Source organism: Natator depressus, chromosome 5, assembly GCF_965152275.1.
Source record: "Natator depressus isolate rNatDep1 chromosome 5, rNatDep2.hap1, whole genome shotgun sequence".
Classification (NCBI taxonomy): domain Eukaryota; kingdom Metazoa; phylum Chordata; order Testudines; family Cheloniidae; genus Natator; species Natator depressus.
The window spans coordinates 5,835,725-5,848,936 of record NC_134238.1 but is presented as its reverse complement, the minus strand read 5'-3'; the positions used below and the strand labels follow the sequence as shown (position 1 = coordinate 5,848,936).

At 41.5% G+C, this 13,212-nt stretch overlaps 1 protein-coding gene across 4 annotated transcripts in view; it reads right to left on the bottom strand.

Moving 5' to 3' along the window:
* KIAA1328 (KIAA1328 ortholog) overlaps nt 1–13,212 on the bottom strand; it is a 269,075-nt gene that overhangs the window by 227,785 nt on the left and 28,078 nt on the right. For all 4 annotated transcript variants that reach the window (XM_074952292.1, XM_074952291.1, XM_074952290.1 and 1 more), the window contains one exon: nt 7,770–7,885. In XM_074952292.1, coding sequence (XP_074808393.1) covers nt 7,770–7,885 — 116 coding nt within the window. The remainder of the gene's footprint in view (nt 1–7,769; nt 7,886–13,212) is intronic.

Genomic DNA, 13,212 nt, shown 5'->3' with positions numbered 1-13,212 from the left:
TTAAGGCCAGACACGGAACAAGATTCCAGCCCTACAAATGACTGTATGTGAAAGGCCTGCTGCACCCATGCAGAGCCCCACTGAAATCAAATGGTGCTTGATGCTAACAGAGCAATTCATCTATGTTCAAAGCTGCATTCTAGTACCAAAGGTGGCTGTATGAGGCTATGGATCTCTCACCATAAGTGCGAAGTCAACAAGACTACAGACTGAACTGTAGAATCCCACACTGTAGAAAGAGAAAAAAATCTTGGTAAGTTAGGGCTTCTCTATACGGCAAGATAGTACGCAGCAAGGTGGGGTGTACATCTACAGCACACTAGCTTGCTGTGTGGACTTTCAAAGAGTGGTAGGTCAAAGCATACTACAGATCTTTTAGTACGCGGTAGCAGGGTCCACAGATGCACAACAAGCTAGAGCATTGTAGATTTACACCCAAGCTTGGTGCGCTTAAAATCACCATATATACACAAGCCCTTATTCTTTTCATCTGGCATGAGCTAACGGAGTACAAGATTATTCTTAAGTACAGGTAGATCACACAGTCCACTAGATCAAAGTTAAATAAATATTACAATTCATTTCAGACAATGCTCTCTCCACTGTAAAGACACAGAGAGGCAGGTCCTGTCCTGAGGAACTTACAATTTAAAAGACAAAAGACCAGACAGGAAGGCACTGAAAGAGACCAACAGGATGACAGCATACAATATCAAACTAATTTGTTCACCCTGTAAGGCTAACACGCACAGTAACAATTACTATCACTATGACAAATGTTTGGGAAAAAACAGATCTCATTGCTTTCACTGAACCCCTCTGTCCTAAGGGAGAGCAGGGAAGTGTTTTGTCATCTAGACCATTAAAACTATTTCACAAGCGAAGGCCATTCTAAGGTTAAAAACAGCGAGAAAATTGCTACTGATTAATAATAAAGCCATTCATTTTATTCTTCAAATCTAAAGTAATTACAAGCCAGAGTATGGCAAATGGATTTAGCTGAAGCCATTACGTCAGAAGACTCCTTTAAAGAAGAACAGTAATTTAAAACACTAAACTGAATAATGAACTCTCCTGAACAACAATTATTATGGGATTGATTTATTGGAAGTGCATTTAATCACGCAAGAAATGTTTAAACTTTCCAAAATAGTTCAGGGAGACTGCAACACCAATAGCAGAGTCAACCCAATGTGATCATTACAGCTGAGGACCTAAAGCGGACAGGGAATTTATTGAGTTTGGAACAATAAAGTATGTCAATCTCTCTGAATCCACATTTCTAGTCAATTTGTCACAGTACAGACTTCAGCAATTAATCTCATTTACCATTTGTGCCTCCTTTTAGGAGGTCTCAGTCATTGTTTTCATGTGGGGCCAAGTGTTATCAAGTAGAACGTAACTCAGAAAAGATGTTCTGGGAGCTCATGGCTCTAAATCTAGCAATGTTTCACCTGAAAAGGTTCAGCAACATTAAAAGAATAGTTGGAATAATCCACCCAGTTAAGTAGCATGGTTAGTTTGCATATTTCTGTGGATATGGTTAAATTGGCAGTTAGTGCATTGTCCTCCTCAGTAAACACCAGATTTTCCAGAGTGGAATGAGTTTATCTGACCTATGTAGGCTTATTCTTTTGGGTCACTGCAGATGACTTGGGATCTCATTGCTGCCCTGACAGCAAAGGGTCTATCTCAGATGATTTCAGACAATATCTATAGATGGGCACACTCTGTATCTTGCTTTTGGTTCAGAAGCAAAAATGACTGGAGTAGGTGACTATTACACCTGTGCAACTCAGCTCCCAGCATGAAGACAGATTCCTGGTATCTCATATGAAGAGTACTATACAGCCTGTGGGCCGCTACCAGTGACTATAGGATGATGACTCATTGTCTTCAGCCATCAAAACAGTGGCTCAAAAATATTCTAGTCTCAGCCTTTAACATTGGCCCCAGATTTCTTACAAATTTCAGGCCATTTGTATATTAAGGATCACCTTAATACACAAATGGCCTGAAATGTGTAAGAAATCTGGGGCCAATGTTAAAAAGCAAGCAGCAGTCATCATTCGCCAAGGCAGACTCCATGAAGTCTTATGCCATGGCTTTTGGATAAGTGAGGGTTCCTCCTCCTGCATCAGAAGACAGCCAGCAAAACTGTCCCAAAAATTTCAGTCTGAATCCCAAAGCCAACAGCTCAGTTTCTCTCTTCTCAAAACCATACCCATAAATTTAAAAGGCAATTCACACAGACAAAATCTGTATCTGGAACGTTAACAAAAGCTCCCACAGATTTCAATGGGGTGTTTCGTGACTAATGCTTTGAAATTTTACTCTAAAAATTCTGATTTATACATAGTTAAAGCTGATAGTCAGACTTTTAACTCCCCTGGTTAATCCTAAACATTGCAACACCAGTGACAGACAATATGGTCACCTTTTGTTCTAAAGCATTTATTTGCAGTCTATCAGCAAGAGGGATTTAATTAAGACCAAACATTCAGCTTTAAATGAATTTACAGGCTTTGATATGTTTGAACGCTTATTTTAATGTAGGTTGTGCCTGGTGTTAGTTTAGGAGTTCATAAAAATTTCAAAATTTATTATTTACCCAGTAGTCCTTGACTGATTCTTCTACATTTAAGAAGTTCCTAAATACATATAACAAATTCCTAAATACATATATTATTTAACTGGTGCTGTCATTACGGTCTAGCATATAAATATTCAGGGACTTTTTAATATGCTGAGCTTTTATCCAAATGACCAAAATGGTTGCTTGGAAATATTTACTAGTGGGTAGCCAATAATATCACTAAGGGAAGGACCTTCAAAGACTGAGGCACTATGAATGATAGAGAATGCCGAGTTACTAATTTGTCATTGTTTCTGCTCTTCCCCCTTCTTCCCGCCTCCCCCCCCCCCAACAACCTCTTCCCATCATCAAACACCTTATATCACTGTAGCATGTATCCATACATTAGAAAGCAAGGAAACAAAAAAAAATATCAATCAGCACTGAACAATATAAGCTATGGCCACTCAGTTCCCTTAAACTGAAAAATAGAAATGAGGAAAAAGTTATTAATTTCCAGTCATTCTGCAACAGTGGATTTGAACTTCAGTATTATTAGATCTAGACAAAGAGTAACAAAAACCTTGACAGCAGTTTTTTCTCTGAGATACCCCTCTTTAAACAATTTCTAATAACCAGTGAGGGAAATTCACTCTGAAGTGCTGAAAAGGCATCCATTCATCAAATAAGCTCTGTAACATAGCTCAAAAAAGTGATTTATGTTAGGGTGAGGTCCAATATTAGAGATTTCTTTTGAATTCCATACAGTTAAAGTTACAGCCAAAGGCCAAGATTTTCAAAAATTGGTGCCTGAGGTTAGGTTTCTAAATCCTTATTTGATACATAAATAAGCAGCCTGACTTTCAGAAGTGCTGAGTACCCAGCAGCTCCCAGTGAACTCCTGCAAAAAGCAGAGTCTCTTCTGTTTCAAGTCTTTTCCTTCTTGCCTTTCATCTCTTTCCTGAAAGGCCAGCCAGAGGTGGGGAAAAGAGACATGCAACAGAACTTAGGTATGAACTTTAGGAAGGCGAGATAGAGGGCACAACTGTCAGATAGATGCAGGTGCGCTTACCACAGCTGTGCACTCAAATCAGGTAATTTCATAAACAATCATGTGCACCTCTGACCATTTCCTGTAGCAGTAATTGAGCATGCAAATTAGGAATGCAATTGCATGCATAAATGTGTGATAACTAGGCCCCAAAACACAAAAAATTATGTGGGTTGGCAGAGGCGTCTATGTAAGGGCTCCATCTTCATTATCCTCTGTTTCTTGGTTGGCAGCAACACACAATTCTATATATGGGATCATCCGAAACAGGGCTGGGGAAATGGAGGATAAAAGTCAATTTATTTGCCTTTTATCTTAAAAATGAAGGCGGATTCTGTGAGATTTAGAGACGCACAATGCAGGGTAGGATCAGAAAACCCTCAACACTGATTCTCGCTCTTCACACCAACTAAGTGAATGGCATTGAGCAAGTCACTTAACTTTTTTATGATGTTCCTTTGGAAAATTGGGGCTAATCCTACATTCCGGAGGTGTTGGGCAAATAATTTAGTGCTTTTCATAGAAGAGCTATAGAAATGCATAGTTTTGTGATTATATTAGAAATCAAAAGGTTTTCCAGATGATTCCACATAAGAAGCAAATCTATTCATCCTTTCAGCAAGTTAGTACTCTATAATCTCACCTTTCCTAAAAGAATGTTTCCTTAACAATGTAATATTGATAGTAAAGTACTTGTTAAACTTTTGTGAAACCAATCAGCAAGAAAAAATAGCCTTAGTCAATTAGTGTTAAAAACCATACCCGCACAGCACTAGAGATAAATCATAGATTAGCTGAATTAATATGGACAAGGATTTGTTATGTAAACTTGACTGCTGCTTCAAATCAACAGATCATGTTCTATCATAATTTGAGAGATGTAAAAAAAAATCCAGGTACACTCCCAATGTAAAAATTTTAACAGAGGTCTATAGGGTTGATGGGCAAAAAATATTTTGAATAGAGGAAAAGGGGAAAGGAGTTGTTCAGTCTGGAAACTTAGCATCCACCATGAAACCATTTTTTCCTCGAAACGCTGATCATTTGAGCAGGGAATAAGAGTTCTTGTCAAACAATTTTCTTCCTACAGTCTAGAACCAGAAGAAGTTTCATTTTTCAAAGCCTCTTCCTCTCCCCTTCCCTCATTTGAGGAATGTTGATTCCAGTCCTCACCCCCACAAAAATCTTGAGGTTGGTTTGCCTCATGTTTATGCCTTAACATCATCAAAAGAAAAAGCAATTTTATCTGCTGCAGCTGAGCCAGCAAGAGAGGCCACCGAGCAACAAACATTGGTTTAATAAGAATTGCAATAATACTGCCACTTATTTCTTAATGACAATTATTATTGCACATTTTTCAAAGGTGCCCATCACTATAGAATCTGGGCATCTTTAGGAGAAATAGTTGTCTTTAAAGAGATATTTATAATACAGAGGCTATTTCCCCAGTGTCTGGAAGTAGGTTATATTTGGGCCTTAAATTACTAATAGCAAGTATCTGCTTCATACGACTTGAACATTTACCAGACTTCTATCTAAAAGATTACAACAAGTCTCAAAGATCAGGGGAGGGGACATGTTCCCCAACTGGGACAGCAGCAGTGTCTTAGTGGGGAAAATCAGGCCACCTCCTCCCCAGCTTTTGAAAGGAAGAGAAAGAAATAGTTTGGCAAAGCTATAAGCAATTGAAAAGAGGGTTTTATAAAGGGTAGTGCCAGACCACCTTAAAAATAGGTGGTGCTACCAGCCCTGACTACAGTGTGGACCCTCTTATCATTGGGAACTTTATGTCTCACCCTGCCAATGATTCACACAGAGCACTGGGCAGGGCTGTCATCTGTTCAATTTTATTCACCAATGGAAAGTACTCAGCTGAAGTGTGTTTTCAAGCCTTGGCCGCTAAGCATGTAGAAAAAGCTTTTAGTCTTATGTTTTCATAGGTTTTGATTTGTATGGTTCTCTAACCAAACAGCAGTGATCAGTCATGAGACTGGTTCGAACCAGATTCTAATAAGTTCATTTCTCCCTATCCTGAGAAACTGCTCAAAGCTCAATACAAAATTCTGTGTAACTCCATAATTCAGTGTGAATTCCCCTTCAGCTTCTTGCATGCAACCCTGAGTCAAAATAGAATCTGGCTCGTTTACACTCCAGTGCTCGGACAGCCTGGTCCTCCAGAACTCCTTCTGAAATTCTACACCTTAGAATTGGGCCATTAAGTACACAGTAAAGTGCATCCTCATTGAGATAGTTATTGCTTTTAAGGAAATAAAGACACTTCTCTATAAAGAGAAAGATAAGACAATGTATAAGTTCCACAGTAGTTTCTTTCTGATATTCAAATAAACCCCAGGGAAGGCTGAAACTATAGCTGGTTTGATGATATTTGCCTCTAACAGACTAGAGAGATTAGTTTGCTATTGTAGGACACTTCTAAGTGCTCAGCTGAATACAATGGTTTGTTAATACAGATCTAATTACATTAAGTTTTCTAAAAAAAGAACAAGGTAGGTCAAATTTTGAGTCTACCAGCCTTCAGAGGTTCTCTTTAAATTATTATATTCCTGGTACCATCTATGCAAATAAATTCCCTGTGCATTTGAACAGAACTTGAAGTGGTATCGCTTTACTTGTCAAATAGCAAGAATTTGTATTCAACTTCAGTAGGTCTTTTATACAGCTCCTAGGCACTGGAACAGACTTCAAGAGGTATGAAATTAACTGATCGGAGTTATGTGAAAGATTTTGAATCATTCATGTATGATGGATAACTGTTCCCATAGTTAAAATTATATTGGTTTAAATTATCCTTGTTTTATGTTCATAGGTTTTATAGTTTTATATAGTATAAAACTGCATGCATTAACATTCTGCCATCTTTGCCAGACTTCTCCAAAAAGATGTTTATGCTTGAACAACCCATCTCTGATAAAGGTAAAAAAAAAAACAAAGCAAAAAACTATAAAAGGGGTATATTTCCTTCCCAGTGACTAACAGTCATTAGCATTAATGGAAGTTACATATACGTATTCACCAATCTAGATAATATTCCCACAGAGCGTGCATCTCACTTAAAGGCATAAGCACATTAAGACCCAAGAACTAGAACACTCTACCACAAAATCTTGATCCTACTGAAATCAATGCAAAAGTACAAACTGTGGTCCCACTGAAGCCAAGTCTGAAGTTAGAATGGTCTTTGCAAATTTGTTGTATTTTGTGGCAGAAACACGTGTCTTGATATTTCTCAGCACTTACATCATAGTCAGCAAATCTTGTCAGCCTGTATATCATTCAGCAGTAGAGTGAACAGTTTCTTTTATCAAAATTAATGCCACTGTATTAAACAAACCCTCTCTTGTGTTCCCTGTTGGGATTGTTCGTTAGCCTTCTGAAGGTTTAAAGTAGAAAGGCAGCAGTGTAAGAACCAGGATTTGGGCGACTGAATACAAGACAGACCAAGGCTTCAACATATTTCAGAGGTCCCTGGTATGCTCAACCTAGTTATAAACCAAGGCCCTGATCCTGCAATCTGATCCATGCAAGTGGACCCCAGTGCATGGATCTGTGCAGATCACTGTCCAGCATTGGGACCCAAACATGTTTTTCAATTTTTAATATGAGTCTAAACTGCATAATTTGGACCCATTACTCTTTTTTTTTAAATGTTTGGTTCCATTAATACTGCTTTGTGAACCTCTCCCAGTATGAGCTGGCCAAACCCCTGATCTCAAGGTTTATTTTATTTTAATGCCTTCAGCGTAAATCCTGTCTCTGGACACTGAAAGTAATGGAAAGCCACGTGAAAGGAGCTTTAGACCGCAATTACAGCCGTCTAACAGGATTAAGTGAAAAAAATCTGTAACCATATTTTAATGCATAAACTCCTTATTGCCATTTGTAGTTGACAAATATCTATTTCACAGCAAAATAACATCACTGGAACAGCTGGGCGGCAGTTTCAAGCTCAAATGAAGTAGCAGCACATGCTGACAAGTCATCTCTGATTGCTTTTGAATGGCAGCACATGCAGATTTATTCCCTGCTATAAATTAGAACAATTATCTCTCTGCAGTTCACTTGTTATTTCAGACAGTGAATCCCACCACACGTTGTTTTGGGTTTTTTTTTATAAAAGGATATCTTCCCTTTCCTTGATGATAAGTTCATTCTGCTCCTCTAGCTGTCTGATCTTCTTCTCAAATGACTCCTGTTCTGCTCTCAGTCGCTCCTCTGTCTCTTCCTTTTCCTCACTTACCCTGAAACGATTAAAGAGAGACCAATTGCCCTGTCAGAGCGAAATAAAATTCATGACCATGACCTCAGTGCCTAATTTCCAGTGGAGGACCGCACGGAAACTACCAAGCAAGGACCCAAAGCTTTGTGCAATTAGATCTGTGCAGACTGACCCTTGTGACCATAATGGAGCCATACTAAGGTCCATACAAGAATAAGGAGCCTACCCATTCAGCTCCAGTTGTAGGATCAGGGCCCAAGACAGAAAGAGTTTAAGAACATATTTCCATTTCTAATTTTACAAGCAAAACATTGTTTGTTTGCACATCTTTTCACCAAAGAAAAAGTTTTTATAGAAACCAGATTTTCTTCTACCAAATGTTTAGGTATTAATACATGAGCAATTGTTTTTGTATCGGCCCTGAGGCCTTGTATCTTGTTGCTTGATATAAATAACTGGACAGCAATTAAAACATGACAATGTAAGCAAGGTTTACAATCATAATTTATTTTTCATTTCAAAGTGAACTCCAAAGAGAAGGGGAAAACACCCAAATTATTCTGGCATCGTGTAGGCTGAAGATTATTACCCATAGACTATCCCCAAACAACTCCTACCTATACTAAAAATATGACTTGGAAATCTTGGCTCTGTAAAATCTCTCCAAAAAATGCTATTTGCTTTAGACAGTTAAACAACATAGTTAATGCTCTTCACTTCCATAGTTCCTTTCGCTGAAGGATCTCGAAGTGTTTTACCAATGTTCAGACCCACAGCTGCCATGAGGAAGATAACGGGATTGAATCACAATGTGTAGAAAGGCCAAGAAACTGACCAAGTTTCAGTTTACTTTACTTGGAGGAGGTGGTTTTGGGGCAAGAAGGAGGGCCTGTTCCTTGGAACAAATGGGAAGACATAGATCACCAGACTCACTGATGTCCCAAGATCTGCAGGGAAATCAGGAACAGACTCAGTCATCCATGTAGCATTCTAACTCACCCATAGGGGGTGTGAAGGAGTTTCAACATTCCAGGGAGCACCCACAAAAATGTTGATTGGGTCAGCGTTCCCCAGTACAGGAAAATCCACAGTGGGGGTGAGGCAGAACGCCATGGCCAAGAGACACCTGCCTGACTCCAACCCCCAACCTTAACCATAGCTCAAGCAAAGGTTGTACAGAATGAGAAGTAGCTACCTGACAGGGCTGATGCTAAAGCTCAAAATCCCTGCTCTCCAAACCCAAGGCCAGAAAATAAAAGTATAAGGGGATGATTTGACCCTGTATGTACACCACCTTTACAGTGGGGCAATCTGAGGCTCCAGAGCTAATCATTAAGTACAGTTTTTTATATCATACATAGCAAGAGATGGCTGTGGTGTCAAACCATTCCACCAACAAAGGGCCTATGTCCATTTTCTTGTCCTACACAATTCTACACATTGGTGGTCCTCACCAGTCTAGATCCACCACAAGACTGTTTCACATGGGGGCTGCACACACCAGAGGAGGAAAGCAATGCATGTGGAGAAAGCTACATGACCCTGAATCCACCCCCAGGTCCCATTAATATTTGCTCCTATGGCTTTGAATAAGACAACATATGTTTATCACCCAACCCTGCTCCCACCAAGAACTCTAATGCAACAAGCTACAGGAGCAATCACCACTTTAGACTCAGGCTTTTGCATCTCACCAGTATTAGCTTCTTCTTTCTGAACCTACAGCACTCATTTCAGCTGCAGTACCACACATGGCCTAGCTCCATACAGCCAGTAATACATGCCTGCACTCCAAGCAGAATGTAGCTTTCCAGCAAGTAGGAAACAGGGAGGAGAGGAGAAGAAAAACAAATAGAAAGGAAAGCAACTATACACACAAATGAGATGGGGGGGGAGCAGAAAAGGGGATGAGAAAATGACCAGAAGAGGAAAAAAGGTGACAGCACTTGCCATGAGGGGACATAAAGGAGGATGGTCATCTGCTAATTGCAAGGGTGATGCGGCATCAGAAAAAGATTGAGCACAAGGCCACACCAATTTACAGCAGAAGTATTCGAACTGGACAAAGCATTAGAAAATGCACCGTAGGGAATTATTTTGTATAGGCCAAAGAGGACAGGGACCAAATCTAATGGGTTTTGCCCATCTCTATATTCTGTGCTTTTATTGTTTGTATTATCTTCATCGTGTTCATGTGCTGCATTGCACTTTTTATTTAACACACAGTACAATGTAGGGTGACCAGATGTCCCGTTTTTAAAGGGACAGTCCCATTTTGGGGGACTTTTTCTTATATAAGCGCCTATTACCACCCACCCTGTCCCTGTCCCATCTGGACTTGAATGTAGAGAGGGTGGAAATTTGGCAAACCATAAGGAAAAGACATTCCATACAGACAGGGTCATGTGAACAAAGACACGGAGTTGGGAATTGGAAAGATGACACTGACTGGTTTCTGAGCTTGTTGGAATTTTTATCATTTAGGTACTGCTCACAGTCTGCCAGGCACATGGCAGTCCAGCACAGAGAGAAAGGATAACATTTTCAAGAGCACCAAAAAGCGACCAAGTCTCAAGACCTATTTTCAAAAGTGATTTAGAAGCCCATGTCTCATTGACTTTCAATGGGACTTTAATGCCTAGATTCCTCTTGAAAACTTGACCCCAAAGCCCTGCTTTGAAGAGCTTAAAAACCCACGGATTTGACCCTGCAAAGGGATCCACCTGTACAGAACCTTATGCTTGTGCAGTGTCTGACTCTTCAGAAAGATTTATGCATGCAGAATTAAGACCTAAATAGACAACAGATGGGATGGGAGGAAAGGATGTGACATCAAAAGCAAATTAGTAAAGCCACCATCTATTTTGTTCACTTCACTGACGGGAAGACCAGGGCCCACAGCTCTCAAGGAAGTAGTGTCTTAAGGAGAGGTTTCAGAATAGCAGCCGTGTTAGTCTGTATCCGCAAAAAGAAAAGGAGGACTTGTGGCACCTTAGAGACCAACCAATTTGTTTGAGCATAAGCTTTCGTGAGCTACAGCTTATGCTCAGATAAATTGGTTAGTCTCTAAGGTACCACAAGTCCTCCTTTTCTTTTTGTCTCAAGGAGGAGATTGGCTTTGAAAGTGACAGTCAGAGCATCCTGAGCAAGACAGGACAGCAGCAGGGGCAGTAGCACAAGACAGAGCAGGATCCTCCTTGCATAGTGGGGATGAAAGGTAACCAAGGGGCACCAAGCAAAATACAGCTTTACAGGTGATTAAATAAGCTCTCTATCTTGAAGGTAACCTCCACCCCTAACTCGCTGCTGGGTCTGCAGTCCAGGAACACATATCAGGCCTGAATAAACAGCAGCTGAAGGGCCAAATACTAGCCAAACTCAGTGTAATTAAAGGCAATGGTAGGTAGTGGGAAGACAAAGGACAAATGCAGCGGTCTATGCAGTCAAGCTGAAAAGAAGGCAACAGAGCACCTGACAGCCCTACAGGACAAAGCAGACAGTCCCTGTGATGTCAGAACATCACCATGTGCACTGTCAGGTGAGCTGGGGATATGAAAAAAAGAATTAGATAAGTTCATGGAGGATAGGTCCATCAATGGCTATTTTCCAGGGTGGTCAGGGGCACAACCCCATGCTCTAGGAGTCCCGAAACCTTTGACTGCCAGAAGCTGGTACTGGATGACAGGGGGACGGATCACTCCAAAAATTGCCCTATTCTGTTAATTCCCTCCGAGGCATCTAACGTTGGCCACTGCTGGAAGACAGGATATTGGACTAGATGGACCATTGGTCTGACCCAGTATGGCCATTTGTATGATCTTATGAACAAGTTGGGAATGGCCACCCCAAAAGCAAATATACTACCACTGTACTGAACTGGATAGGCAGCTCCACACAGCTGTGTACAACTTAATGCCCATAACATACCTATGCCTACAAAGTCCACAAATCAACTGCAGCAACACTCCCCAGCAGTTAACATCTCCACACCACACATACTGATTAAACCTTATCCTGCATGCTGCCATAGCTCTATGGTCCACAGTCCAGTTGTGTCACTATCAATGCTTGCTACTGAGGTGTATACAGAGGACTGATGAGTGTGGATCCCTTCAGACTTCCTTCTATGTCCTCTTGGGTCCCCTAGAGATTCCCTTTAATCAAGGTTTCTATTCTCTTACCCAGGAGTCAACACAGGGAGACTACACTGTTTTTAAGTGTAGAGGGCTGGACTGTCGTTGCCTCGGTAACGCTCTCCAGGCGGCTAAGCTGTTACAGCTGCTCAGTGCTTCTGTTCTTGGAGCTCCGGTGTTATCAGCACAAGCAGGTGTGCAGCCTGCTCATTCAGCAGCCCTCGATGCTACCCATAAAAGAAAGACCACAGGCACGGTTCAGGGACAAAGGCACTCGGCCAGGTTTATAGCCCTCAAGGCACACTCCTAGCATCCCATAGGAGCTACAGGTACACTAACATATGAGTGCCCCATGGCAAGAAGCAGCTCAGTCAGCAGCGGGAATTTCTGCTGTCCCCTCAGCCACACGAAGGGTCAAGGCGAGGTACCCCGAGATTTCTAGACAAACAATTTACATACCACTTTACATGTTTCACAACATCTGCTTGTTACCTCTCCTTGTATCTTGTTCCTGATGTCTTGGGCAAAACATCCCTATTCACAGGGCTTAAGTTCAGCCGGAGCTGTCTGGAGTGGAGCCCCAGTGCACCCCAACAGGGCTGAATCCCCGAGCCCTGGAGCCTCCCCCCAGGAGGGCTGAAGCTTGAGACCTCCCCCCCCCCCCGCAGCTGAAGTCCAGACTTCTGCCGCCCTGCAGGGCGGAAGCCACGAGCATCCCCCCACTGCCAGCCCAGCAGTTGAAGGCTGAAGCCTGGAGCCCCAAGTTCCCCCTCCCTCCCTGCACTGGGCCCTGGAGTTTTTATAGCATGTTGGTGGGGTTGGGGGGCCCTCCGGGAAACAATCTATGAGAATTTAAGCCGTGTCTATTCATCACTTCTGTCAAACCCTCTTATTTTGTGCTAGGTCAGGAGGTACCTGTGCTAATCTTTTGGAATGGGTTCACATGCTTACCCAGTGCCTAGTACTTCTTGGGAGTGCCTGTGTTTTAGCAAAGCTAGCGGTACCTTTGCTAAGTTCATGTACCAGGCAGTAAACTTGTAAGCATTGCTTTAATATATCGCCTGACTTTGGTTCACAGTAACAGGTCTTGCACCAGGCCCAGTGCTCCAGGCTCTCTCTCTCTCTACCACATATAGCATCTCTGGTTTTAGAGCCAAGATATCCACGCCCAACAACCCAATCCACATGCTTGGTGAACCACACGGAGAAAGCAGAT